This window comes from Spermophilus citellus (assembly GCF_964194105.1).
Source record: "Spermophilus citellus genome assembly, chromosome: X".
NCBI lineage: Eukaryota > Metazoa > Chordata > Mammalia > Rodentia > Sciuridae > Spermophilus > Spermophilus citellus.
The window spans coordinates 121220231-121247679 of NC_138190.1; the positions used below are offsets into that span (position 1 = coordinate 121220231).

At 39.7% G+C, this 27449-nt stretch overlaps 1 protein-coding gene across 1 annotated transcript in view; it reads right to left on the reverse strand.

Moving 5' to 3' along the window:
* TENM1 (teneurin transmembrane protein 1) overlaps window positions 1-27449 on the reverse strand; it is a gene marked incomplete at both ends in the record, with an annotated part of 577764 nt that overhangs the window by 21449 nt on the left and 528866 nt on the right. Inside the window, 4 exon segments of the mRNA XM_081278185.1 lie at window positions 1496-1731; window positions 2765-2937; window positions 14844-15354; window positions 16764-17130. Of these exon segments, the coding sequence (XP_081134311.1) occupies window positions 1496-1731; window positions 2765-2937; window positions 14844-15354; window positions 16764-17130 (1287 nt within the window).

Consider the following 27449-nt stretch of genomic DNA (forward strand, 5'->3'; position numbering starts at 1 on the left):
GGAAAATCCCAAGGTCACATAGAACAGGGTGGTTGTCCTAAAGAACTGAAAATCCCAAGGTCACTTAGCATATGATTTGGTTTGTAATGCTTTACCAAGGCCATACACTAGGGGAAGCACTAAGAGATCACTTATTTCTTGCAATCTTTCTGTGCAATCCATGAGGTTGAAAAGCCATTTGTAGATAATTCTTACAGGTAAAAATATAAAATAATTTTAAAACCAGTATGAAGACCATGTCATCTAACTTTCCCATCTGAGCTTTTGTGTCCAGGAGATCTCAATTCTTGAAGAACTTTGATGGAAACCCTTAATGAAACACACACACACACACACACACACACACACACACACACAGAGGTTTGACTATTTGGACTGGTTTCAACTCTCAATTCAGTGGCATATCTGGTAAATGCTCTGTTAGAGCATAAAAATAGAATCAAAACTTACAAATTACAACTTCAGCAGATATTATAAAAAACACCCACTGACATCTGTGTCTCTGTGTCACCAACAGAGCTGAAAGAAAAGTGGGCTCAGTTGCAGATTCTTTTGTCCATATCAAACCATATGACTATTTTGACTGCTTCTCCCTAGAATTGCATTATTGCTTGGCAGTTGCATTTCTATAGCCTTAAGGTTACTAAGTTTTTATCATGAATGAAGAAAGTGCAAGCATTTCTAGTACCCTAGATGTGACACAGGTTGCTCAATGCAGGCCTGGCCTCAATAGTGATTGAGTCTTTCCTGCAGGCTGGCAGTTGCCGTAGGGCTGATACTGAATGTTACTATATTTGGAAAGCTGGCCATCCTAACATAAGTTAGTATTGAAGAAGGGAAAGGTAGACAGTGCTGTGGTGTTTATAGGCTTCATGTGCTGCAGAAAAGAAATTTTGACTCAGATATCTGGTTACTGCAGTGAATTGTGCCAGGTTAGAACTTGAAAACTCCCAAATCTTTAATTTCCTTCAGGAAGCTCTCTCTGAGTGCTTCAGCCTGATCTCAGTCCTAGGTTTTTTTTTTTTTTTCCCATCTGGTCCTGAATATGTATTCATGGCAATGAGATAGTATACAATTTCCTCCTAGCTTGCCTTATATCTCTCATTCTTCTGTGCGTACCTACCTGGTCTTTCCAATAACTACCCAAAAGCAGGGACCTGGGTCAACCTGTAGGACCTGATAAGCATCTCCAGGGCATGCTGGGATGGGTACTGGAGGGTCTCCTGACTAAACATATTTCTCCAGCCAGACTTTCCTGGTGCTTGAAATTGCTACTATTAGAGCACTTTAGCTGGCTAATGACAAAGAAAGCTCCCATTAGAATGCTCATTTAAGGATACTGAACCATTATCAGCCATTAGCACCCTCTGTTGAATTAGTATATCATATAAGCTAGTCAGTCACCTAGAAAAGCTTTGGAGAAATGGGACTCCCAATCAGGAAGGCTCTGCAGTTTCTAAAGAAACCCATACAGTTTGAGAAGGTCAAGCCTTACCCTCAATCTCCTTTCAAAAGCTGAAATGTTGCCTTTGCTTTGCTCCTTCCTCTGCCGCCACTCGATGAGGTTTGCATTGTGCTCTCCAGGCAATGAGATGTTGCATTTGCCCAGGGTGGGATTGACGGCCCCAGCCAGGATATGGGGCTCTGAGCTGAGGCTGATCTCCATCCCACTGGCAAAAGTTACACGTAGAGAACCGTCTGGACTCACTCGATAGGTACTTTGAGTATTTTCTGTAGACAGTAGAGAAAAGGAAGACGAGGATGAAGAAAGGGAAGAGCAGGAAGCCAGACAGAGACATGTTTAGCTTTAGGAAGCACATTCAGGAAGGGATGGGCAGGTGGGGTGCTGAGGAGCTAAGTGCCTTCCAGGCAGACCACCTCTCTGACAGGTAGATGTGCTTTTTGTCCATTTGGGTCTTGTTATTTTCACAGCTGGGGTATCTTGTTTCTAGGATCAAAGACTGCTATCTAACACCACAGGCTGGTTTGTGTTTATTTTTTATTTCATTTTTAAAACATTGCTTTATAAATTCCCTGACTTGTTGGATCAGCCACCTCAGTTTGATATGCTGGGAGCTAGAATGAGAAGAGTATGAAGTTCAATTTAGCATTCTTACCACCTGGAACACCATCACAGTTGCTGTACCCCAGAAAATACTAACACTGATAAAAGTCAATATTGTTCTTCTTAGAGCATCTGGCCCCACAACAGAATGAGTCCTGAATGACTGGGAAGGGGGAAAGCACTTTCTCTTTGTTCACTTCCCCTTTAGCTTCCAGGACATTCCTTCCAAATTATCCTTACTTCATTTTTCTTCCATTATTTCTTCTCTTTGCATAGAATGACTTTTAAATTCTCATTTCACTTATATTTTTCCCTGGTGTGTATCCTAATTTTTTCCTTTTTATTCACCCATGTCAATGTTGATCTAGAATGTTAAGTTCAGTAATAAGACTCCATTACTTTCATGTAACCTAGTCAGACCCTAAAAGAGCTTTACAAACAGCTGGGCGTTGGGAACTGACTTGATGAAAGAGTAGACTTGGCAGGGATTTTGCCTCATTAATCCATCAGAGATGTGATCCAAAGTTGATATGTGAAATTGTGAAAGGTGTAAATTTGTCTGGGTGTTAGCTGAAAAATAGGGAGAAGACTCCATCTTCTCAGTCAAAGGTGAATTGTATTTATTAATGGCATGCACAGGTTTGAGGGTACACAGAGATAGGTGCTGTTACAGTCAGGTGAAATTGTAAACATTCTTACCTTGTTTTAAAATATATATGGTACTAGTTGCTGTCAGGTTGGTTGACATGAGGACATTCTCACGATTGGAAGTATCTAGCTCCACTTTTGTCAGCTTCTCCAGGTCACTGTGGAAGCTGCTGACTTCTCCAGTAGGAAATGTTGCATTGGTCAAATGTCCCTCGGGGTCATACCTGAGGAATATAACCAATCCCAACTCTGAAGCCTCTTGGCAGTGATAACAGGCCTTTGCAAAGTAAAAATCACTTGGCAGCTAATACAGTTTAACTTTGAGTGATAACAAGTATTATTAACCTTGTTCAATAAGAAGAAAAAGGTCAGAGAGATGATTAATCAAACGAAGGTATTTTTTGCAGCTTCTGAATTCCTGATGACTTCCTTGAGCTGTGCTGTTTTACAGAAAAAAATATATCTGGTAATGAATCACCAGGGTGGAAAACTGATTTATGAATCATGTCCTGCTGTGTGCAATGTTGCAAGGAGGCCTCCGTTTGCAATTTGGGTCGATCCCATTAGATGTGATGGATTACAAAAACCAGCAGAGGGTGCCATTGTCAAAGGAAAAGAAGGCACAAAAAAGGGCCCGCAAAGCCTGAGCAGGCCAATAAACTGCCTTTGCATTGTGATGAGAAAATTATAATTTGCTGCTGTTTAAGTTGCCAAATTTGAAATGAATGAATCATTCTTCCAACAAAATGAACAAGCACAGAGGATAATGGAAACATGTTCATTAAAACATTCTGGAACCCCCTGATCTTGGTGTCACATTCTTTTTATCTTTTTGGAGTATGGTGTATAATGTTTTGTAATTTGCCTATATGAGTAAGAGACAAAAAATAATAATTACCTGGGATAATAAGCAATACCCCATATCTAGGAATATAGCCTAGTGAGTTTACTTTTTTGAAAAAAAAGATCCGAATTATTGGCAATCTCACTGTCCTCCAAATGGAAACTGCTTCCCTGAAGGCTTTTGATGTGGAGCTGTTCTTTTATTGCCAATAGAACCATGAAAAATAAACACTTCATTAAAAGTAAAGACATGCACTTGGAAACCCATTACTGTTTTCTTTTCAAGTTGCAAATTGCAAAATATTTAAGCACGTTTATTTGCTTTTAAAATGTTAAACAATTATATTGTTTTTACCCAAAGTGAGCAGGATACAGCCTTGACACAATGGTGTAGTCTGGCTCTACTATCCCTTCCCTCTACAATTATGCAAAAAGCCATAGTAATTCAGTGTTAATCCACTAGGTTTTAAAGGACTCAGCCTGGGTAGTTGCTGAAATTTTAAAACCTATACCAGCCTGTGGTAGGCTTGGGAAAGGGGGCTAGCCCATAATTTGTAGGACAGAACTGAACTTGGGGCTATAGGCAATGCTTTATTGTGTTTGTATGTATGCACACAGGCTATCAATTAAAAGTCATGTAAAGGAAAAAAATTAACCAAACTGGTCATTTGACATCACGGATATACCAAATGTTAGTTGTTTAACTGGGTGTCTCCTTTCTTTAAAAGGATTTTGGTCAAAATGGTTGTGTGTTGCTTCTATGCACTTAAGGATTCATTATTAAAAAAAAAAAAAAAGCCGAGTGGTGCTATTTGTGCCTAGGGTTAATGGCAAAATACTTCCTATACCTAGCCTGTTTGTTCCTGGCTTGCTTTGGGGCTCTGTGGCTAAGAAGCAGGCCCCTGATGAGAAAGGAGCACAGAAAAGCTTGCAAATCCTGTCTTGCTCCAACCTTTTCTGCCTGGTGTTCCTTCCAGGGGAGGAAAACAATGCCGGCCTTTATTCTCCCAAGATATCAACCTGCTTTTCCCTGCAGGGAGAAGTTTTCAGCTAGCAAATAGAAGGCAGCTGCCTTATGTCTTCCTCACAAGGGAGTCTGTATAATGCAGGCAGCTCCTCTCTGTTCACTCAGCACCTGCAACTGTCCCTCATTTGTTTCCCTTTCCTGATGTCCAAGGGGTTTCCTCAACCCTTGGTCAATGTGGCTCTTTACCATGCTTCCACAAAATCTGACTTAGGGTGCTATGGATACAGGTTGTCAACAGGCTTTGGAGCTTGGGGTTAGTTTCCTTCTTTCTCAGTCACACAGTTCCTTGCCTTATTTTATTAAAAAACAAAACAAACAAACAAACAAAACATTTGTTGATTTGAGGTGCTGGGAACAGAACCCAGGGCCTCACATGTTCTAGGCAAGCACACAGCCACTGACCTACACTCCTAGCCCTCCCTTTGTTTTAAATCAACATTTCATGCAAATGAGAGATCAATGGTTGTGTTTACTCCTTAGAGCAAGATGACAAGGCCATTCACTGAGCAGAGGAACAAGGGTCAAAAGTCCCAGTGAGCATTAGTAAAGACCTGTGTATAAATCCGGTTTCCTAACACACCTACCAACCAACTTTTAAGTCAAGTTACTGGTACTCTTTGTCTGAGATATATTTTAGTTTTAAGGCTTATTCCCAATATTGCAGACATGTTCCCACATATTCTGTTCTCATTCCTACTTTCCAACTGACTGTTGTACATTTGGAGAAGGCAGCTAAGGAGTCTTAGACAAGACTATCATTATTGAGTTAAGACCACTGGGGAGGATGCTGCTTTTCTGGTGAAAGAGTCAATGTTTGGGGAATAAGGTATCATTTCCTACAGGCCTGTACAGTTGCTGAGTAGCTAAAAGGTTGAAAAGTTTTATTGCCTCATTTTCTTTCTGTGGCTACATAGGCATCCTTATTTCAGAGTGTATGTTTGGCTGTCACTCTATCATAAACAAAGCACCCCACCCCAACACACTCATGCACCCCAAATTTGGCTAGTTACAGTCAAACCAGTCACATTTGATGGTGTCTGCAGTCTGGTATCTCTCATGTGCTCAATCATTTATATGGCCCTGGATTAAAACATATAGTCCCACTTCTGTTCTGTGGGGTCATTTCCAAAGGAAGAGTGACAGGCAGATGTATAATCAGTGAATAATTCCCACAACTTTGGAAAATTGCTCAAAGTAGATGAGAAAGAAAGGGAGCCTTTGATTTCCTATGGCTTGCTCGAGTCCCCCACCATCACAGGGGAATGCATCTTTCCAGACTGAATGTCAAAGAAACACGTTTAATCAAAATCTCTCATGTTGTGTGTTTCCCTTTGGTGCCTGCATCCTTTGGTGTAAAGCACAAGCCAATATGCTCCAACGGATCCCTTCAGGCTACAACATGGGAACAACCCCCTCCTTCCACCTGGCAGGGTGCAACATTTGCCTAGCCAGGCATGCAAATCTTAGGTGTTCATGTGCACGTGTTTACGTCCCAATGGAGCAAAGAAAACATTTGTACAGGAAATTGAGAATTCATTCTTGTCCTTGAGGAGCATATAGTTTAGTTGGGAAAATTATATTTATATATTATTAAAGTATATTTGGTTTCATATTTTCTCAGAAACAATAGCTTGCTCTTTCCCTTGATGACTATTTAACACAGAGCTAAACTATGCAGAGTAGAAACTAGATGCTCCTCCACCTTTGCTATTAAGAAAATATTGCAAATTATAAAAGTAAAATCCATTACTTATTTTTTAAAGGAAATACAAAGGTGTTAGATCCTCTTTACATTTTCATGTCAGAAAACTGACCAACCTAATAAGCATTTTTAAAGAAATAACAGATTCTCTTTCCTCATCAAGAATTTCATATGACTTCCTATGATTCACTTCCAAGTCCATAATGCCATTTTTGTCTTCATTTGTCTTTCATTCTTTAAATATGAGAGTCTCATGCTAGGAACTGGGGATATAGTATTGAATGAAATTCAGAGTCTAGTAGGGCAGGTAAAACACACAAATAAGTTTAATGGAATAATATTTCCAAGTACTTATGTAAAGAAAGAACTGTAGATGCTCAGAAGAGGCAGAGGTCATTTCCAACTCGGTGAGCAGAAAAGGAGGAGGAAGAGCAGAAAAGGGTAGGGTTTGAATCCTGAAAGGTAGGTAGAGATGAGAGAATGAAGGAAGGCATGGAAAACAGGCAAGATTGCGGAAAGCATACAGGTGGGTGGAGCACAAGATCCACCTGAACGGTGGTAAAAGGTGTGTCTACCTAGAGGCAGGGAGCTAGACCCTATGGTGCCTTAGTTCCCTTTCTACTCTAGAATTCTAGAAGGAGAGGCATGCTGGGACAGAGCTTGGGGGAACTGGCATACTGGCTTTGGAGGTAAGCATATAGTTAGTAGACAATGGAGAGGCATGGAAAGCTTTTCATGGGGAAGATAGGATCATCTGAGCAGTGCTTTGGTGGCAATGACTCATGGAAGGGGTGACATGGGGCAGGGAGAACTGTTAGGGGGCTGCAGCTCAGCTGATATAAGAGAAGATGGTGGCCTCTTGCCTCTACCAAATGTATTGTGAGTGCCTATCATTGGGACTTGTCTTCCTCACTAGTCCGCCAACTTTCACATCTTCCAAGTGAGAGAACCAATGTCTCATTAATCTTTGTATTCTCAGTGTCTGGAAAAGAGTGGATTCTCACTGCATACCCTTGCTGAGTGAGTGTAAATATGATGCTGTCAGTGGAAATGGAAAGGATGGGGTGAATGTGAGAGCCAAAGTGGTTATAGAACAGACATAACCATCTATAAAGGGCTTGGGAACTACACTTAGCTTACTTAGATGTCTTGTGCAGTGTAGCCAAACTTCCTTAGCAGCTTCTGAAAGCTTTTTCTACTTCTGTTTGCTCCCTTTCTTTATTTCAGTTCTTCCTAACAGTAACCATGACTATTCGTTGCCTCATTCTGGATCCTTATCAAGGGCATAAAGCACAAAGAGAATAGTGTCTGAGCAAAGGTATTGAGTCCTGTCTGTTGAGACCTGAAGGAAAAATCAATGATTCTCTATTCTTATTTAAGTGAGATAATTTAACTACCTAGAGGCAGAGGGCTAGACCTTATGGTGTCTTAGTTCCCTTTCTACTCTGGAATTCTAGAAGGCATTGGAAACATTTCATATATTTGGACTGACTGATCATTACATAAGCACTTCTGCATGGGAATCACATCCTATCCCCAGGCAAATATCCTCCCCAGAGATGTGGCTTATTTATCTAGCCCCTCCTTCCTTTGTAATCTTATGGGGAGAACAGGAAATTATTTATTAGTCATATTTGATAAAACTGAGCATTTGTAAAAGAGCCTAGAAGATACCTAGAGATATTATAAAGGGTTTTCCAACTTTTCAGGGGCTGGTGTGTGTGTGTGTGTAAGGAGGAGATGAACTAACAAAGTTCAATAACATAGAGAATGCAGAATATCAAGGATCAAAGATAATTTTAATTGTCTATTGTGGTGCTGGGGATGGAACGTAGGGCCTTGGGCAAGCTAGGCAAGCACATTGCCACTGAGCCATACCTCCAACCCCATCAAGAGATCTTGTAAATAAAGAGTCTCCTTAAAGTTGGAGGGGCTTGCCACAAAGGGAAAGGGGTCTGAGGAACTGTCAACTCAACCTGGACCTAAAATAGTGATACAACTGATGCTCTGACTTTAGTCTGGGGCCTTTTTCATTTAGTAGAGCAGACACCTTTGTCAGAGTCACAACCAAATACATCATGGCTACTCTTACAAATCTTGGGGGGAAGAGGGCTTGACTGTTGTGTGAGTTGTGGAACCCATCCCTTGGATCCCAACTGTGGCAGATTTATTAAAACTCACTAGTCCCTCAGGTGGGAATGCCTGCCTTATTTTGCCAATATTCATATCTTGACAATCACCTCCTTGTTAGCTATTTCTCTGGGGTCAGCTTTCCCCCTGATACTCAGAATGCTTACAGGGAGTGGAGACATAGAGTACTGATACTTTGGGTGTGCAATCTCGATTCTGGTTCAAGTCAAATGGGATTATGGGAATGAACAAACTATTTAAACAAAATCACACTACACAATAAAGGCAACACACTACCACTGTACAAGATGCTTTTCAAAATCCCATTCAGAATATCCATTGTTCAGGGTCATGTGTGTCATTTGTCCTCTCATAACTGCAGATAATAAAAAGTTGAATGCATTACTGGTTTGGCTACCTTTACATAGTAGTTCTCCATCCTGCCAAATTTTGTTTCATTTCTCTCTCCCTCTCTCTCATCTTAGAACAGATTTTTTTGCTTCCACCTTGGCAAATAATTTGCCTCCTTTGGCCACAGAAAGAAGCTTCAGACAAATAGTCAAGTGTTGTTAGGAGGGCCTGGTATTTGTGGCCTGGCAACCTTCTACCAACCTTAGTCCTGCTCTGTTCTTCAGTTTCAGAAGGATAAGGAAAAAAAAACTTGGAATGCTCACAACTGGCTAAAGTAGTGGAAGATATAAGTGAAAGAAATCATTCAATTTTTTAATTTGTAAAATGTCATATTTTGTGCCTAGAAGGCTGTAGGAAGAATTAGTCATGTTATAAAGGTTGGGAAGTTATTCATTCCTGTGTGTACAGGCAAGAAGGGACAGGGGCAGTGTTTCAGGAGGGAAAGCTGTTTAGCAGCAGAATGGATTGCTTCAGGAGGAAGTGAGACCTTCTCCTCTCAACAGATGCTGTATGGCCATGAGGGTTTCAGAATGATTCTGGCTGGAGTTATGGTGAGAGGAAAAAACAAATGTTTGCTCAGTCTCCTTTATTTTACCTAGTAGTGCTTCCATAGTTTTCTTTTCCTGCTACATTCTTCTAGCACTCCAGACTTTGTATAGTCACTAATGCACTCTCCAATGTTCCTTCTTTTTCTGGAAGGTAGTAGTGGTAAGGTGGTAGTAGTGGAAATTGTATTGGAACAGAACCTTAAAGACCTGACTCTAGATCCAGCCAATGAGCCATGTGAATGGGCAAGTTTCTTTCTGGGCCCCATTTCCTTATTTATGAAATGACTTCTACCAACTGAGCTATATCCCCTGCATGACTTCTAATGTTTTTTTTTGTGGCCATAAAATTCCATTACTACCCCCATATGCATGTCTGTGTTTCTTATCTCTTAGTGGCTCAAGATTGGTTATTCAACAATGATGTTAGCTTTTCACTCAGTACTGACCAAGTCCTGGTAACCCACCTGGACTCCACTCACTGGGATGATTCTGCTTACCACACAGTGCCTATGTTGATGTGGTGCCAGTGGGATACAGGCACACAAACTGAACTGACAATAACATCCTTTTCTCTATCTGGCATTGTCAATTGTACCCTATGTCCTGCATCATCTTCATTAGTAAACAAATAGATTTCTCTCACTGAAAGGATTCCTTCTGTTTATTCCATTCCCCTCCAGCTCCAAATTCTTTGCTCTTCTTTACAGCTAAGCTCCTCCAAATAATTCTTTACTCACTGTCTCCAATTTCTTCCTAGTCACTTTCTTTTTATTATTATTGAGCTATAATTCATATACCATGAAATTCACAGTTTTAAATGACTTTCAGCACATTCATGATGTTAAGCAACCATAATCACTACTTCTAGAATATTTCCATCATCCCTCAAACAAACCCTGTACTAACAGTTACTCCCCATTCACCTTTCTCTCCATCTCTTGACAATGACTAATGTGATTTTTGTCTTTATAGATTTGACTTTTCTGAACATTGCACATAAATGTAATAATATGATATTTGTTGTTTTGTGTTTTTGGTACTGGGGATTGAACTCAGGGGCACTTGGCTACTGAGCCACATCCCCAGCCCTATTTTGTATTTTATTTAGAGACAGCGTCTCACTGAGTTGCTTAGTGTCTCACTTTTGCTGAGGCTGGCTTTGAACTTGCGATTCTCCTGCCTCAGGCTCCTGAGCCACTGGGATTATAGGCATGCACCACCACGCCTAGTTCTGTCTTCTTCTGTCTGGTTTCTTTCATTGATCATTATCATTTTGAGGTTCATCCATGGGTAACATGTATCAAAACTTTATTTCTCTTTATGGCTAAATATATTTCATGGTATGTATATACCTCATTTTGCTTGCTTTCATCAATTGATGAAGACTTGGGTGGTTTGTACTTTTGGATATTATGAATAATAGTGCTATGAACATTTGTGTATCCATTCTCTCTTAAACCTTTTCTACTTGGGCTGCAGCCCCCTACTGTATCATAGCACCTGCTCTTCTCTAGGTAAACAATGATCTCCATAGTTCAAAATTCAATAGTCAGTTCTCAGCCCCATCTCATTGGAAGTATCTGACACAGCTGTTCAGACTTTTCTCCTTGAATTACTGGTTTATTTGGTGATAGAATCTGAATGTGTCCCTCAAATTTATATGCTGAAAACTAACTGCCAATGTGATATTGTGAAGAGGTGAAGCCTTTAGGAAGCAATTAGATAATGGGGGCTCAGACTTCGTGCATAGGATTAGTGACCTTATAAAAGGGCTGCAGGGAAGTAGCTTGGTCCCTTTCAGCTCTTCTCTTCTGCCATGTGAAGAAACAGTTCAAGGTATCTTCTTGGAAGCAGAGAGCAACTCTCACTAGACACTGACTGCTGGCACCTTGGTCTGGGACTTCCCTACCTGCAGAACTGGAGAAATCAATTCCTACTGTTTATAAATTACCCACTCTGAAGTTTTGCTTACAATAGCACAATCAGACTAAGACAACTGGCTTCTAGAATAGTCCACTTTCCCAGTTTTCTTCCTACTTCGCTGGTCTTTCCTTTTCACCCTCTTGCTGCTTCCTCTTCATACCTCCAACTCTAATCTTTGAAGTGCTCCAGAATGTTTTTAGATCTGTTTTCTTCATTGTCTACACTCAATTTCATGGAGATCTCATCCCATATCAATCTAAATACAATCTAAACACTAGTAGATGCCAAATGTCACCCTTCTCTACTCATTTCCAGACTCATCTATTCACTAGCCTATGTGATATTTACACTTAGATGTCTACCTAAATTGCTCATATCCCAGTTGAATTCCTGATCTCCCACCTTACAACCATCCACTATAATGCACTCCCTGCATAGTCATCTTTTCTGAGAAATTGAAACCCCAATATCTACTTGCTTAGGCCAAAAACTTTGCTATTGTCTTTGACTTCTCTTTATCACAAATAACATATGTAATCTATAGTTCTATTGTCAAAATATATTCTGAATTTTAATACTTCTTATTGTCCCTCCACTAGTCCAAGTCACCATCTTTTGCTTGGCTTATTGCAACAAAACCTCCCCAAACCTCTTAGTTTTTCCTGTTTCATATACTGTTTTCAATTCAGAATGAATCGGAAAATGTAAGCTAGGCACATCAAGCCTTTACTCAAAACTCTCCAGTGGCTGCACCTCTTAGAATAAAAGGCAAAATTTTTATAGTGGCCCCTAAGGCCCTATATGAAGTAACTCTGGCCAGGGTTGGTGGTACATGCCTGTAATCCCTGCAATTTGGGAGGCTAAGGCAGGAGGATCACAAGTTTGAGGCCAGACTCAGAAACAGCAAGGCCCTAAAGAACTTAGTGAGACCCTGCCTCAAAAAAAAAGGTGGGGTGGGGCTGGGCATGTGACTCAATGGTAAAGCACCCTAGGTACAAATCCCTCTACCAAGAAAAAAAAATGAAGTAGCTCTGGCCACTTAAAGGATTTAATCTCCCCATTACTCTTTTGTTTGTTTAATGTTTTCATTTGTGCCTTATAATTATATATAATACTCTCCAGTGCCTCCTTTCTCCCTTCCCTCCTTTCTCCTCTACTACTCTTACACATTCAGCTCCATACATACATAATTGCCTTACTGTTTCTTGAACATGTCAGGATTATTCCTGCTCAGGGCCTTTGCACTTGCTGTTCCCTCTTCCTCTAATACCTCCTTCCTGCTGGATATGCATATGACTTACTCATTTATCTTCTACAGGTCTTTGCTCCAGTGTTACCTTTGAGGCTGTCCTGCCCTCCCTTTTGTCTCACACATTTGATCTCCCTTACCCTATTGTATTAGAGAAGTTAGAATATAATTTATCACTACCTGAAGTTCTACATATCTTACTTGTCTCCCTTCAATGACATTTAAGCTCCATGTTTATCTTTTCTGTTCATGACTATATCCCCAGCCCTTAGAAAATTGAGTGGCACAGAGTAGATGCTCAGGAAATATTTGTTGAATAAATAAATGGTTGAACTGGTTATTTTGAAAATGAGTTAATACTTTGGCCCTTTCTTATTGGGGGACTGAGTTCAACCAATAGCTTTCAAAATAGTTATTTGGGGCTGGAGTTGTAGCTCAATGATATAGTGCTTGCCCAGTATGTATGGGGCCCTGATTTCAACTTCAACATCACATAAAAATGAACAAAATAAAGGTATTGTGTCCATCTACAACTAAAAAAAATATATTAAAAAATAGTTGTTTGCCTAAGGTCAGCCACAATGTGATCTGGTATGGGCTTTAAAAAAGACATTAAAATTTCTCATTAGAAGCTAACATTCCTAAAGGTAGTATATTTCAAAATGCGGCTTTAAAAAAGTCTTTATTTATTTTTATTTGGTGCTGAGGATTTAACCCAGTGCCTCACATGTGTGAGGCAATTGCTCTACCACTGAGCCACAACACCAGTCTGAACTGTATGTTTTTGAGACAGAATTTTGGGGTTTGAACTGTGGACTTGAAATACTGTGGCGTGAAATACTAATTCAAAGAATGGACATACTAGGGGCTGGGGTTGTGGCTCCTGGTAGAGTGCTTGCCTAGAATGTGCAAGGCCCTGGGTTCGATCCTCAGCACTACATAAAAATTAAAAAAAAAAAAAATGGACATACTAGGGGCACCCATCCCATGTTGCTATTAAAGGAGTCAATTAAAAAACAGTGTAAATCGCCTACTCTAGCACCTATCACTTAGCAAATCCTTAGCGAACACTAGCGTTTATTACTCTTCATTAAGATATAAGAGAATTTTTCAAAAATAAGGAACACTTGCAACAGAAACAACTGAATACATTTTTTCTAAGTGAAACTAGAACAGCTATCCAGCTCTTTTATATAAATGGCACTTCTTTGGGACATGATCCAAAGCTTGAAGGCCAAGTCTTTTGTCCCTTTCCTCAGGAAGCTCTCATGGGACTGGCCATATTGTCTACATCCTCACAAGAGTAGTCACACTTGGAAACTCTCATACTTAATATCTCTACTTCTCACAGTCTTCAACTTTAACACCATTCCTGGCTCTGGGTTCAGATTCCACAGATTACCCTCCCTCAGTATACTGGCCCAAAGTACAGCAATTCCCTTTGTGGGGAAAATGCTTTGTGAGTGCTGGCAGACCAGCTTGCTAACTGCATTGATGTGCAAACAAGGTTGTCCATGCTTTAAAAGGCAAGGACAATGGTCTGTATTTCCATGCCTTGACATCTCCTAGTAGCTTGCTGTCAGACACATTTTGTGTTTGTTCCAAGTTAAACAAAGTTGTCACAGATCTGGTCTGTAACTGCCAATATGTGCTGAATTCTTTGACTTGCACAGGGACACTGAGGAAACCCAAGCCCACACGGGAGCATTTGGCTCTGCATTTCACGAAAGCAGTCAATGGAGTGGTGCTGCTATTCAGCATTTGATCCACATAATTTTACACTTGCTTTTCAGGGTCCATTTCTTATATTCTAACTTCTCTCTTACCTCCCACCACAACTTATACTGAGTTGGACTGGGCTGGGCACATATTCATGTATTCATTCATTAAACCCCACAGGGATCAAGAAATACTTGTTAAATCACACTGCTTCTTTACTGCTTTAGAACTATCCTCTAGCTTTGTTATTTAAATGCAATTTTACCTTGTCTTCCCAGGTATGCTGTAAATTGTTTGAGTACATGGACTTCTACCGCATTCCTGACTCCTGCAGTGCTATACTTGATTCCTCCTTCATTCAGTCTATGCTTTTATTATTATGCTCTACAAACTGCTCTGGGAAAATGGGTCCAAACCCTAGGAGTTGGGTAAAATTTTCTTCTCGACTATTTACTTTTTATTGTGATTGTTAGGAGAAAATAGCATACAATACCCAGCAATTACTAAGCCATTTTTCTACTGTAATACAACTGCAAATAAAAATCCAACAAAGACTATGTTGAGAATTAGAAACTTACTCATAAACAGTTGTCCATCCATTTTCATTACTTTTGGTAGCTAGAAGTCCCGTGTTTCCTGGATAGGTCATCAAGGCCAGATTATAGCCTTGGGCTGAAACTCTTTTTAGGACTCCATTGCTGCTTATAGTCAGCCAGTACACCTGCCCGCCAGGCACCACAAGCCAAAGGGGCATTCCCCCTGCATCACGGCGAATATGCACTGAATTGCCATTGCTGCTAGTAATGGCACCCAAATCACCTTCAGCATTGTAGGTGAAGTTGTACACATAATCCCTTGTTATCAAGTTCAGGGTGTGCAGGTGGGTTCCATTGACAGTGAACTGATAGAGTTCCTGATCAGCAGGTGAGGCGATCTCATAAAGATTCATGTCATTCAGATGGGCTTGGTTCCTGCTGATGGTACGAATTCGAACATTTCCAAGATCTGCTACATAGAGGGTACCATCAGGCGACACTGCTAAGGAGGAAGGTGCTTTCATCTTTGCATCTTTGGCATAGCCCCCATCACCTATGGGAGAAAGATCTAGATTTTAGTAATTGGCATCATGAGCATTTATATGAACACACCATAGGCAGAAAGCACTGTGCATCAGGAATCATTTTAAAAGGAATAATCAGTGAACCAACATTCTCTGCATGGTCTCCTTGATGATTCTGAAACCCATTATTCAAAAAATTGTAATTCTTGAGTCAGTACCACTAAAGATGAACAGTAAGATGTAATTATCTCAGTTACACCAATTTTGTGAAATCCTCAATCCTGCTGTTCAGAATCTATTGTATTGTAAGACAGAAGAACAGCAAATAATGATAGCTACACAAAATTTGGCTAGAAATCCATGAGAACTATGCCCGTCAATGCTTGTAGGATCTGTTTCATGATTTTCCAGTCCTACCATGCCTAGAGCCCTTTCTTCTGTTAATTCCCATTGTTCCACTGTTAAAGTATGCTAAGTCTATAAATGTTAACAATGATTCGGTGCATCAAATTTGATAAATAGACTAAACATTAGATTTGCCTTGAATGAAAGATACAAAGTAGCCAAATATCTATAAAACTTATTGTCCAGGAAATCATTGGAAATATTGATCAAAAGTCCTTTTGACCAAATTGCTGGCTCCTGATTGCTGTGGCCTAAGAAAAGGCAAAAGGTAAGAGGACCATTTTGGCTTGGATGAGTAGTTTAATAGGGCTACATGTAGCAAGGAGGGGTTTCTATATAATGCATCTGTTGACATTTAGAGGTCTGTTAGCTATCTGGAATATCCATTGCATGTTTTGGAGGAAAAGACTCTTTTTTATCCCATTTCAATTAAAGTAAAGGACCCTATTAGTTTTGGAGAGAATTTTAGGTTTTTATGAAACAAGGTAGATAGCAGAGTGATGTCCTTAGGAGCCTCCATTGGGGGATTTAATTTTGCTATTCTATCCCCAAGGCATTCTGTTCTTGAACCCTCTGAATCTCGAATAGTGAATGTTTTTAATCTGGAAACCAGTCACCTAGGGGAATTATTTTTTCCATAGCCAAATCAGTAGATGTGGGTTGTATTAATTTTCTCTTTCTTGAAAGTACAAATAATGTCATATTCTTACACTGGCACAATGATCTTAACTTTTGAAAAGAGTATAACATTTTTCCTTTAACTAGTTTATCCTCAGTATAGCAAGGTAATAAAATTGAGACAAGTGCTTGTCTTTAACAAATAAGGCAAATGAGTCATGAAGAGGTTTTGCGGCTTTCCTAGGGTTATTCAGTGATTCAGTTGCCAGAACAGCTAGGTGACCTGACTGCCAACCCATTCCTTTCTTTGCTAGCCCACACCAGTGTTTACAAGGAACCCTTTTGACTTTTCTGAAGCATGCTTTTCTTTTAAAAACAGAGAGGGGGAGCTGGTGAATTGCTGATAAGGTCATACCTGAAAAACAGTCACAGTTAGGATCAATTTTGCAGTCACAGTCAGTGGGGGCACCAGCGATGATAGAGATCTCCCCATTGGTGGTCACTTGCTGAATGCGGTTTACTTTCCTCTCGTCTGTTTCAGCTATGAAGAGCAGCCCGCTGTGGGAGACGCTGATGGCCCTAGCCGACTCCAGAGTAGAGTGAATTGCTACCTTGCTGACCAAGAAATGATCGATGCCTGGCACCTGGCAGTGAATGGGGCGCCCTGCAATGATCCGCACACGCCTGTTCTCAGAAATTTGCAGCACAATGTTGTTATCCAAGACATACAATGAATTGTCCATGGGATTGACTGCAAGGTCTGTTGGCCACTCTAATCGCACCTGCAAACAGAACAGAACACACACCGTTAGGTTACCATATCTTTCCAGAGGCAATTTTACCTTGAAAGAAACATTGGTTTGTTGTTTTTCTCCTCTTAAGAATTTCAGCAAATGTTGGTGATATCTGACAATGAAGGGGGGATATTTCTGATAAACATATTTATGATTTATGCTATTGCCAACATAATGCAAAGTTTTCTCTTTTTTTTCAATTCCAGAAGGATCCTCTGAATAGCAGTTTTCAGAGTGTAGTCTCTGGACCAGCAGCAATGGCATCACTTGGGAACTTGTTAGAAATGCAAATTCTCAGGCTCTACACTAGTTCTATTGAATCAGAACCCCTGGGAATGGGGACCCAGTCACCTATGCTTTAACAAGACTTCTAGGTGATTCTGAGAACCATCGCCCTAGGGCTTCTGGATTGCTATAAACACAATTCTTTCTCATTGTGTGGTAGATGCATTGAAAACAGTCATAGTCTTTTGGACAACAGAAAACCGATTTTACTTAGCAATTGTTAGCATAGACGTAATATCCATATTGTGGATTACTTATGTATAGTTCATCAGCTATTGGTTTGGAATCCTAGGTTGTATCATACTGCTTGCTCAGCTTGGCCTGGTTCACCCATGTGCCCCCTCCCTCAGAAAGAAACATTTTTTTTTCATTGAATGTTTGTTGAGAATATTCTCTGGGCTAAGCCTTATGCTAGGTTTTGGGGCTTGAAAAATTACCATGACACAGCCTCAACCCTCAAATGACTTATGGTCTGGTAGAGCCCTTGGAGGAAACTTTAGCAATTACTCTCTATGTTATGAGAAGGAGACAGCAGAGTGGGTATGAGAGTACTTCACCTGAACTGGGAGTCAGGAGGCAAGATATTACCAAAGAACGTGATTGCTAAGTAGGGGCTGAGATGACCAGTAGGAGAGGAATGGGGTGGAAGTTGAGGAGAGTAGAGTTGAGGTCAATCTGGGCAGAAGGAACAGCAGAGTGAAGGTGCAGAGGTTAGAGACAGAATGACCCATTTAGGTTACTACAAATAATTCAGTAGCCAGGTGGTATGAACTAAATTGTGTCCTCCCCAATGTGACTGTATTTGGAGACAGAACCTTCAAAGAGTAAATTCAGTTTAATTGAGGCTATAAGGGTGGGGTCTTAATCCAAAGGACAGGTGTCTCTATAATAAGAGGAAGAGATGCCAGGGCTGTACATACACAGAGGGATATAGCACAAAGCTGGCCATCTGCATGCCAAGGAGAGAGGCCTCAGGAGAAATCAAACATGTCAACACCTTGATCTTGAATTTCTAGCCTCTGGAAGTGTGAGAAAATAGGTTTCTATTGTTTAAGCCACCCAGTCTGTGACATTTTTTGCCCAAGCAAACTAATATACCAGGCAAAATAGGGAAGTGCATGTCCAATTTAATTCTGATGACCAGGGGAAGCTACTGAAGGGCTTTAAGTAGGGGTGTGACATGGTCACATTTGGGTTTTAGATGGATCATATTTGGGTTTTAGCTGCTATTGAGATTATATTGGAGGTGGAGGCAAGATGGAGGCAGGCAGTGGCCCAAGTAAGGGATTATGGTGCCTGAACTAGAATGACAATGGAGGGCATGGAGAGTAGATGGATTTGAGACATGTTAAAGAGATAGAAGTAAAAGGACTATGTGTGTGTGTGTGTGTGTGTGTGTGTGTGTGTGTGTGTGTGTGTGTTGCCTTGTGCTAAGTGCTGTGCTAGGTACTGATCTGCACTTGAGTTCCTTTCTGGACATAGGAGTTGGTGCAATGCCTGCCCTGACATTTTCTTGAGAGTGAATATTTATCCCTGGGTACTTCTGAGAGAACTATGTTCCATGCCCCTCTCCACCTCACCACTCTAGTTTCTCTTTGTCTCCTTTTAGGCTAGACAAAGGCAGAAAAAATATTCCATTTGTAGCCAAAATAGTAACTATAATGTAGCCTTTTTTTTTTGGCTTTAAGTAAAAACCCCAAGAAGGCTTTGCTTTCCTCATAAAAGCTGACAGTCTGAAAACAAGATATGTTCTCATTGCGTTCTGAGGCCCACAGCTTCCCCAGCTGGAAGAGGTCTGATATGTATTTAGTAAGCAAGCCCAGGTAGTAAGATATGGTTCTTCCTCTGCTTGTGTCTCAAAAGGGAGGGCAACTGGTGATGTTGTGAAGAGGACAAAGGTTGCCTTTGACCTTCTCTATTGGACCACCTGGGGCTCTTTGCCTCTGCCTCTGGGTGTTTCCCAGATACCTAGCAAACCTCATTCTGTTCCTACATCTCTGCATGCCCTCCACCTCCACATCCACACTGGCCTTCTCTGGTCAGTACCATATGCCTCTGGGCAGCTAGGAATTTGAGTGCTAATGGGGTATAAAGCTCAGCTTGTGTTATGCATGTTCTACAGTGCCTTTCAGACTGAGGCCATTGGATAAACATTAAATACCAGCCTTAACAGCTCCCAGAGCAGTTTGTGGTTATGTGTTCCTCAGCACGTCTGTCTGAGGCCTTTGCGTGTCAGTGCCCTGCCACGGAGAGAGGCAGTGAGGCCTGCTGCTGCTGAGGGCACTGACTCTTCCTCCACCATGTGCCCCTGCCTTGGACCTCTATATACACTATCGTGCTTGTACAGAAACTGTCTGTGTGCACTAGTCCTATGGAGCATGGTCCCCCAGGAAATAAGCCAGGGCTGGCTGAGGAAGAGGAAATAAATTTATTTCAGTACAACATTCCTATTTTGATGGAGTCTGAAGTCAGTGACCCAGAAAAAACAAACCTGGCAGAAATGACATTCTAATTATCCCCACTCTGGGAGCCAAGGCCAGGCCAGAGGCCGGGGATGGCACACACCTGGCAGGAGCAAGAAAAGGAGCATGTTTTGGATTCTATTCTAAGCTATCAAGGCTGCTTCTGAGATAAAGGCTGGTAGTTGGAAAATAAGCTGTTGAATTCTCCAACTCAGCCAACCTGATTTAGGCCAATACTATCAGTGTCATGTTTATTAGATTTAATATTGCTTCAAAATACACCAGCTATTGTGTCTATTTGTTTTCTTCTCCATCAAATAAGCCACCCTCTGGCAGTTTCCTGTGACTAAAGTGGCCTTTGTGCTTCTGAGACACTTTCTATACCAACTACACAGAATCCCTTTAATTCCCATTTGATTTGGCTGTGCAGCTTGTCTATGAAATCTGCTCAGATGAAGGATGTGTGGCTACTTAGTAATCGAGGGGCTGCCTTTTCAGAAGATGGACCTTTTTACCTTTTTTAGGTTGTCAGTTTCTTTTATAACCTTCTCTCATTAAATACTTCCATTTCCAGGTAATTTTTCAAGAAAGTGGTGCCTTACACCCACACAATAGAAACAAAGTATTTACTATCAAGGCATTTCTATAACATACAACCTAACATATGGGATGGGGTCTTTGAACTGATTCTGGCAGTCAGAATTAATGTCTATTAGTTGCAGAGAGAGCCTGGAATTACATGCTACTAAAATCGGGCTAAGGTTAACTCCTGAGAGCTGTTGGCGTTTGTCCTAGTGGTTTCTCAGGGGGAGGGCGCAGAAGAGATTTCTTTTGGGGTGGAGAACAGAAAGAGATCGAAAAGCAGCAGTGAAGCTCTATAAACTCTGCCTAGTGACCTGGCCCACAGGCAAGCCATTTGGCCTAATTTGTGATGCTTGCCCCACCTTGTAAAAATACATTAATTTGTTTGAAATGTCAAAATGTATTTAAGCTAAACTTGAATTAAAGGTCACTGGCATAGCCGCCAGCTGGTGGAATGTGCCCATCTTCCAACAATCTTCCCCGGGAAATAACCCCGAGCAGGAAGGGGCTCTTGGTCCTGATGTCAACCCTTGACAGCACTATGTCTTCCGCTGCTAATTGAAAACTTGCCTTGAAGGGAGCTGACTCTTAGGTCAACCAGTTCCCTGGTTGGTTTAGAGATCGAGCTAATTTTGACTTAAGTAAAAGTTCATAGTAGCAGAATACTATGGGAAAAATCTAGGTGTAAAATCAATATCTAAAAATGGACTTTTGATTAGACTAGGTTAGAAAATCCCTCAATTAGAAACCTAACCCCACTCCATAGACACAAACTATCATTTGTGTACTTGGGCTCTCTTGAACAGTTTGACTTCAGATTCACTCTTTCCACTAGTATGTAACCCTCTAGAAATTGGATTATCCTCTTTGCATCTCTGGTTTCCTAACTATAATAAGGAAAAAAAGGCTAATGATAGCATATAGTATTTCTATAGTATAGAAATAGTACTATCTATTTATGTGGATTAAATGATACAGTGATATAGGGTGTTCAACTCAGTGTCTGGCACATAGTAAGGGATGGTAAGTGGCATTAATATAAATAACAGTTTCATTGTTACATATCTTTAGAACTAGAAGAAACCTAAACCAGTTACCATTCAATGTAGTTCCTTTTTGACTGTTTCTTAGACTTTGGTTGTCCACATACCACTTTTATGAATTTTGCCTTACTCCTATGCCAAGTGCACTATAATTGACTTAATATTTTTCTTTAAATTGACCTACTTTTTAAACATGAATAGGTGCTGCCCTTTTCTTTTAACTGGTCCTAATTTATAGCACCTATAAAATTACAGAACCACTAATATAGGCTGTTAATAAAAGTAACTACTATTTATTGAGTGCTTCCTAGGTGTCAGACATTTTACATGGATTATTATTTTATATACTTGAGAAAAAAATCACTTGAAAAAATATTACATTCCAAGTTTTTAGATATGTTTGTAGCTCCTATGTCATCTGATTTCCTCATTCAGAAGAATGGTCATAATCTTTACTCTTTTCTTACCAAGTCTGGCCTCCCCTTTACCTCTTTTGGATCAATCTAAAAATTGCTCTCTGGCTAAGAAGGTCAAAAATTTATTAGGAATCAAGTGATTTGTGTTTCTGTTTGCAGTCTGTTATCTTTTAGTTCATTGCCTTGTGGGTGCCTACTATGTGCCAGACACGGTTATGAAGGTGAACAAAATGGGTTTCTGCTGTTCGTTCATTCACAACTTAAGTGCTAGAAGGCAGATACAGAAATAGGTCATTTAATATAGTGTGGTTAAGTATCATGATGGATGTCTGGGGGGCATGGGAACACAGAGGAGGGAGTTTGGGTGAGATACCTAGGAGAGAAATGTAAACTTAACATGAAGGTTAAAACTAAGGTGTCTAAAGCAAGGTGGGAAGAGTGATCTAAGCAGAGGAATAGAAATGAAAAAAAGCACAGAAGCATAAAATGGGGTAGCTATGAGTTGTAGACACAGTTATAAATATTTGTCAGGGACACTATGTCCAGGTATCACCATTAAGACACTACTTTTGGGTATGGTTAGTACTGTGCATTGTAGGATGCTTAGCAGCATTACTGGTCTTTATTAGTTTTTAACATGAGTGTTTTTATAAAAATTATTGTATTTATTTTTATTTGGTGCTAAGGATTGAATTCAGTGCCTCACAGATGCTAGGCAAGCGCTCTGCTACTGAGCTACAGCCCTAGCCCTGGTCCTTATTCTTTATGCCAGTAATATTTTGTCTCCAATCATGATGACCCAAAATATCTCTAGACATTGGAGAATGTTCCCTGAGGGGCAAAACCTTATCCCTTGTTGAGAAGCACTGGATTAAGTCATGGAGAGCTGTGTATGCTAAGACCTCTAGACTTAAACTGTAGGTGTTGAGGCATCTATGAAGATCTTTAAAATAGAGAGCTGACATGGTCAGATTAGTATTTTAGAAAGATTTCTTAGACTGCAGTCTGGAAGACAGGCTGGAGGGAAACCAGACTAGATGTGAGAAAACCAATTTGGAGGCCAGCCATTCATTAGTACATCCATCCATGAATATATAATTCCATCCAACCATGTGTAATATTAAGTGTGGATCCAGGTAGACATAGTCTCTGCCTTCTTGGTACTCAGAGTCTGAAATACTGCTTCTCATACATTTTTGATTTATAGAGATGTTTGAGAATCTGGTAAAAGCTATGTATTCTCTCTCTAGAAAAAAAATTTCAGATATAGTAGAATGAAGTGGTTAGGAGCTCAGGCTCTGAAGGTAAGACTTCCAGGGTAAAAAATTCTGAATATATTATTTGCTGTTTCTGTGACCTTGGAGCAAATGAATGAACATAACTGAACTTCAGTTTCCTCATCTAGAAATTGAGTAAAATTCTCAAAAACTATTATAGGAATTAGGTGAAGAAAATCTATACAAACCACCAAGCACAGTGCCTGGCACACAGAAAGCTTCATAAAGGCTATTTATTTATTATGGAACATGCCTGTATTTCCTCAGGTTCCTTTCTGATTATTACAATGTTTCTCCCTTGGCGATCTTATAAACTCTTAAGTTTAATTCTATAGTCGTGCTCTTTTAAGGTTTTCCTCGATTACACATCACTAGCCATTTCCTCCTGGCTCATTTATTTTATTCCTTGGGGATCTTTCTAATCTATATGTCCTCCAAGAAATATTTAGCTTCTATTGGGATATGTTATCTCACATTTGTCTGCCAATTTCAATTTCATGGCTAATATTTTAGCTTATTACTTGGATTCCCCCTATTATTTGTAATAGTACTCTTGGTACACTTCCAAGCATAGTCCATACTATTTTAATTTCCTTTTTTCTATCAATAAAGTTTATTTGTCCTATGTTACACACTATACTAGGCACTCAAAAAAATTGGCTCTAATAAAGACAGAATGAATTACTTCCCTCATGGAGTTTACAGTCTTTTGCTAACTTCTTTTCCTTTATTTTTCAGTATGTCCAAGGGGCTGCCAGTGGCATAGAAAAACAGATTATTGCTGTTCCATTACACTCATTTTAAGAAACTAATTTTCATGAAGAGCCTGTAAAACATAGCACGACTGTTAATATCTTATAATTTCTACCAAGTGCTAATAACTCCTTTTCCCAAAGTTCAACTATGTTGAAGAAACCAGTCATTCCCCCAAAGGTCTTGTGTCCCCATCCCAAACATGATACCTCTAATCTCTCTCTTTTACTATATATTTGGAGCCTTATAGCTCATTTAAAAGTAACTCTGCTTGAGTTTGATCTCTGAGGCCTCTTCAGTAGGACTTTCCAGTAAGTGTATGATTATCTCTTCTGTAGTGTGCCTGCCCTGGGGAAGATACAGTGATGGGACAGAATGCTCTCTGCCAGGTATTCTGCCAGCTCCACATTAGATTTCCCCATGCTTCTAAAAGCTGACAACTCCAGATTGTTAGCATCACTTTTTTGTCAGTTTTCAAATGGCCTTCTCATTTCTTGACACTGATACTGCCTGAGCTTCTTCAAATTTACAAAAAAAAAAAAAAAAGGAAAAAATTGTCTGGAGAAATTTTGTTTTTTTGCACTTGGAAAGCATGATGTCACCTTTCAGAGTGATGGCCCCTATTGATCTTGCTTTAAAAAGTGGAAATTATTAGAAGATGAAATACAGCAAGATTATATGGCCTTGTCAACAGGTACATTATTTCCCATTATCCCAGATTCACACTCTTGTATATCTCCACATAATGGCTGGAGAGTGTGAAGAACCTCTCGACCTTTGGTCAAATGCATCTGCATAGTCTGTCTCTATGGATGTCCAATGGGAAAAAAAACCCTGACACTTAAATTGCATTATGCATTGCAAATGAATAGCTAGTACCAACGTAATCAAAATTTATAATAGGACTGATCTTTAGAATTCTTTTACTAGAGAGGATTTAGATTAATTGCATCTACCTCAATGTCCCTAAGACATTTTGGAAGTGGAGGAAACAAAGCAGAAAAAAGCCCCACAACAATATAAAAACTCCAAAGTAGTCCTGGTGTATTTTATCTTCTAATAATTTCCACTTGTTATAAGCAATATCAGTAAGGGCCATCACTCTTTCAGGTGTCATCGTGCTTTCTGCTTGCAGAAAACCAAATGTTCTCTAGATGGCTTTTCTCTCTCTTTATAAATCTGAAGAAGTTCAGGCAATATCAGGGTCAAAACAAAATGTTAAATTTGTGGTTGCTAAGATTCCTGTGGCAGAGATTACTAGTTCTAGGCCTACCCCATCATTAATTCACTCTTTCCTCAATACTAGACTCCTGATATTTTATCTGGGCACACTGCTGTCTAGAAAAAAAGACAATGGAGTCTTATTTGCAATGTGATGAAGTTCCAGGCAGCCCCATGCAGGAGGAAGCATGGAAGCATCGACACTTTCATATGGATGCTTTAAAATACTGATTAAGAAAAGCTGATCCCTGAAAGGAACCTCTTTTTGCCCTTGCTTCCATTCTACAATATAAATATACTGGTGAGAGTTTTAGCAGATATCTTGGACCATGAGGAGGCCCAGAACATGGAAGTTGCATGCTAGGATGGCAGGTTAGAAATACAGGAGACTAGGTCCCAAATGATACTGTGGAGCTGCCATCTCAGTTCTTAACTATATATCTAGTCAGGCTGCTATCTTGCTTACGTGAGTGTTATTATGAGGTTTTCTGTTATTCTCAGTTGAATCTAATTACAATGAAGACAATACTCTACTGACTATATCATTATAGTTAAATTTTTCCAACACATTTCTAGTTTTACACTTTTGGATAAATCACCCATGTATGAAAAATTAAAGTAAATTAAACTAAAATAAATTAATATCTGAAAGTGACTGACACATGTACAAAGTGCATTCAGACAGCCCTTTAAATTTTGTCTTTTATTTGTTGAATGATATATAAAAACAAAAATTGTACATATTAATAAAGTACCATGTAAAGGTTGGTTTTGTTTTGTTTTGGTGCCAGGGATTGAATTCAGAGGCACTTAAGCACTGAGCCACATCCCCAGTCCTTTTTATTTTTTATTTTTATGCAGGGTCTTGCTAAATGGCTTTGGGCATCATGAAGTTGCTTGGACTGGTCTCGAACTTGCAATCCTCCTGTCTCAGCCTCCCGAATCTCTGGGATTACAGTAGTGCGCCATCATGCTTGGTACATGTAAAGTTTTGAGATGTGTATATTGTGTAATATTTAAATGAAATTAAACATTTTATCTCCTCAAACATTTATCATTTCTTTATTATAAAAATAAATATGTTATTATCATCTATAATCACACTAATGTGTAATATAGCACACCAAGATTTCTTGCTCCTAACTGTAACTTAGTGCCCATTCATTAGCTTTCCCATCCCTTCCTCTCCCCTAATCCCCCTGGCCTCTGATAACCATCATTCTATTTCCAGTTTCTATAACATTGACTTTTTTAGATTCCACATGTGAGTGAGACTATGTGATACTTGTCTTTGTAGGCATGACTTATTTTACTTAATGTAATGATGTTCAGTTCTATCCATGTTGAAGGTTGGCCATTTGCTAAGAGTATGTCTAATTGCTTAAATTTAGTGATTAACCTCAAGCATTCTTATTTACACAAGGGTCCATTTATGGGCCCTTCAAGCTGTTCTTCCAGCTCCATGACTAACTCAATCAGAACCAGTGCTTCTTCATTATGCTGTAAATGCTTGTTAGTCTTCTTTTGCCTTTTACCTGGTCTGGGACCTTAAAGACAAGGATGAATACTCGTTCATTTTTGTGTTCCAAGTATCCAGTATTATAGTTGGCAAATGTTTTTTGAGTGAAAACACAAGTACTTCATTGACTAACAATTTCAGTCCATGTAAGCATTTTAAAATTATGACATGTAAACAGCCTCTTACCATTGTGTACATCCGCAAGACTGGGATCCTAATTAGAATAAGAAACATTACATGCTTATATAAATATATCAAAATAGATGCTACTATCATATATAACTAAAAAGACCCAATAAAATATAAAAAAAAAACCCTCTAAAAAACTACTTTTCATCAGTGTGGTTGAGGTAGTATATTTGGGTTTCTAGAAACTCACTGAGCTTAGTGGGAATTGCCATAGTTCCTTAATTTTAAGAAGTACATTTTCCACTCCTTTGATATTTTAACATTTATAAAGTGATAATGTGTCTTATAATTGATGCATATGTTTAATTGGAACACTTATCACCACCACCCACAGTTATCAGACTAATGCTATGTCTTCCAGTCCATGGTATCTTAGAATTGAGGAAACATGATATTTCCAATATGGTCTGGAGATTTGGAGAGTCCTGAGACTCTTTCAGTAGGTCTGTGAGGTCAAAATTACTTTCTAATAATACTAATTGACCTTTTCTATTTGATCATGTGTATATGGTGGAGTTTTCTGGAGACTACTTCAGGCTAGTATACCCTTAGTTTTTTTT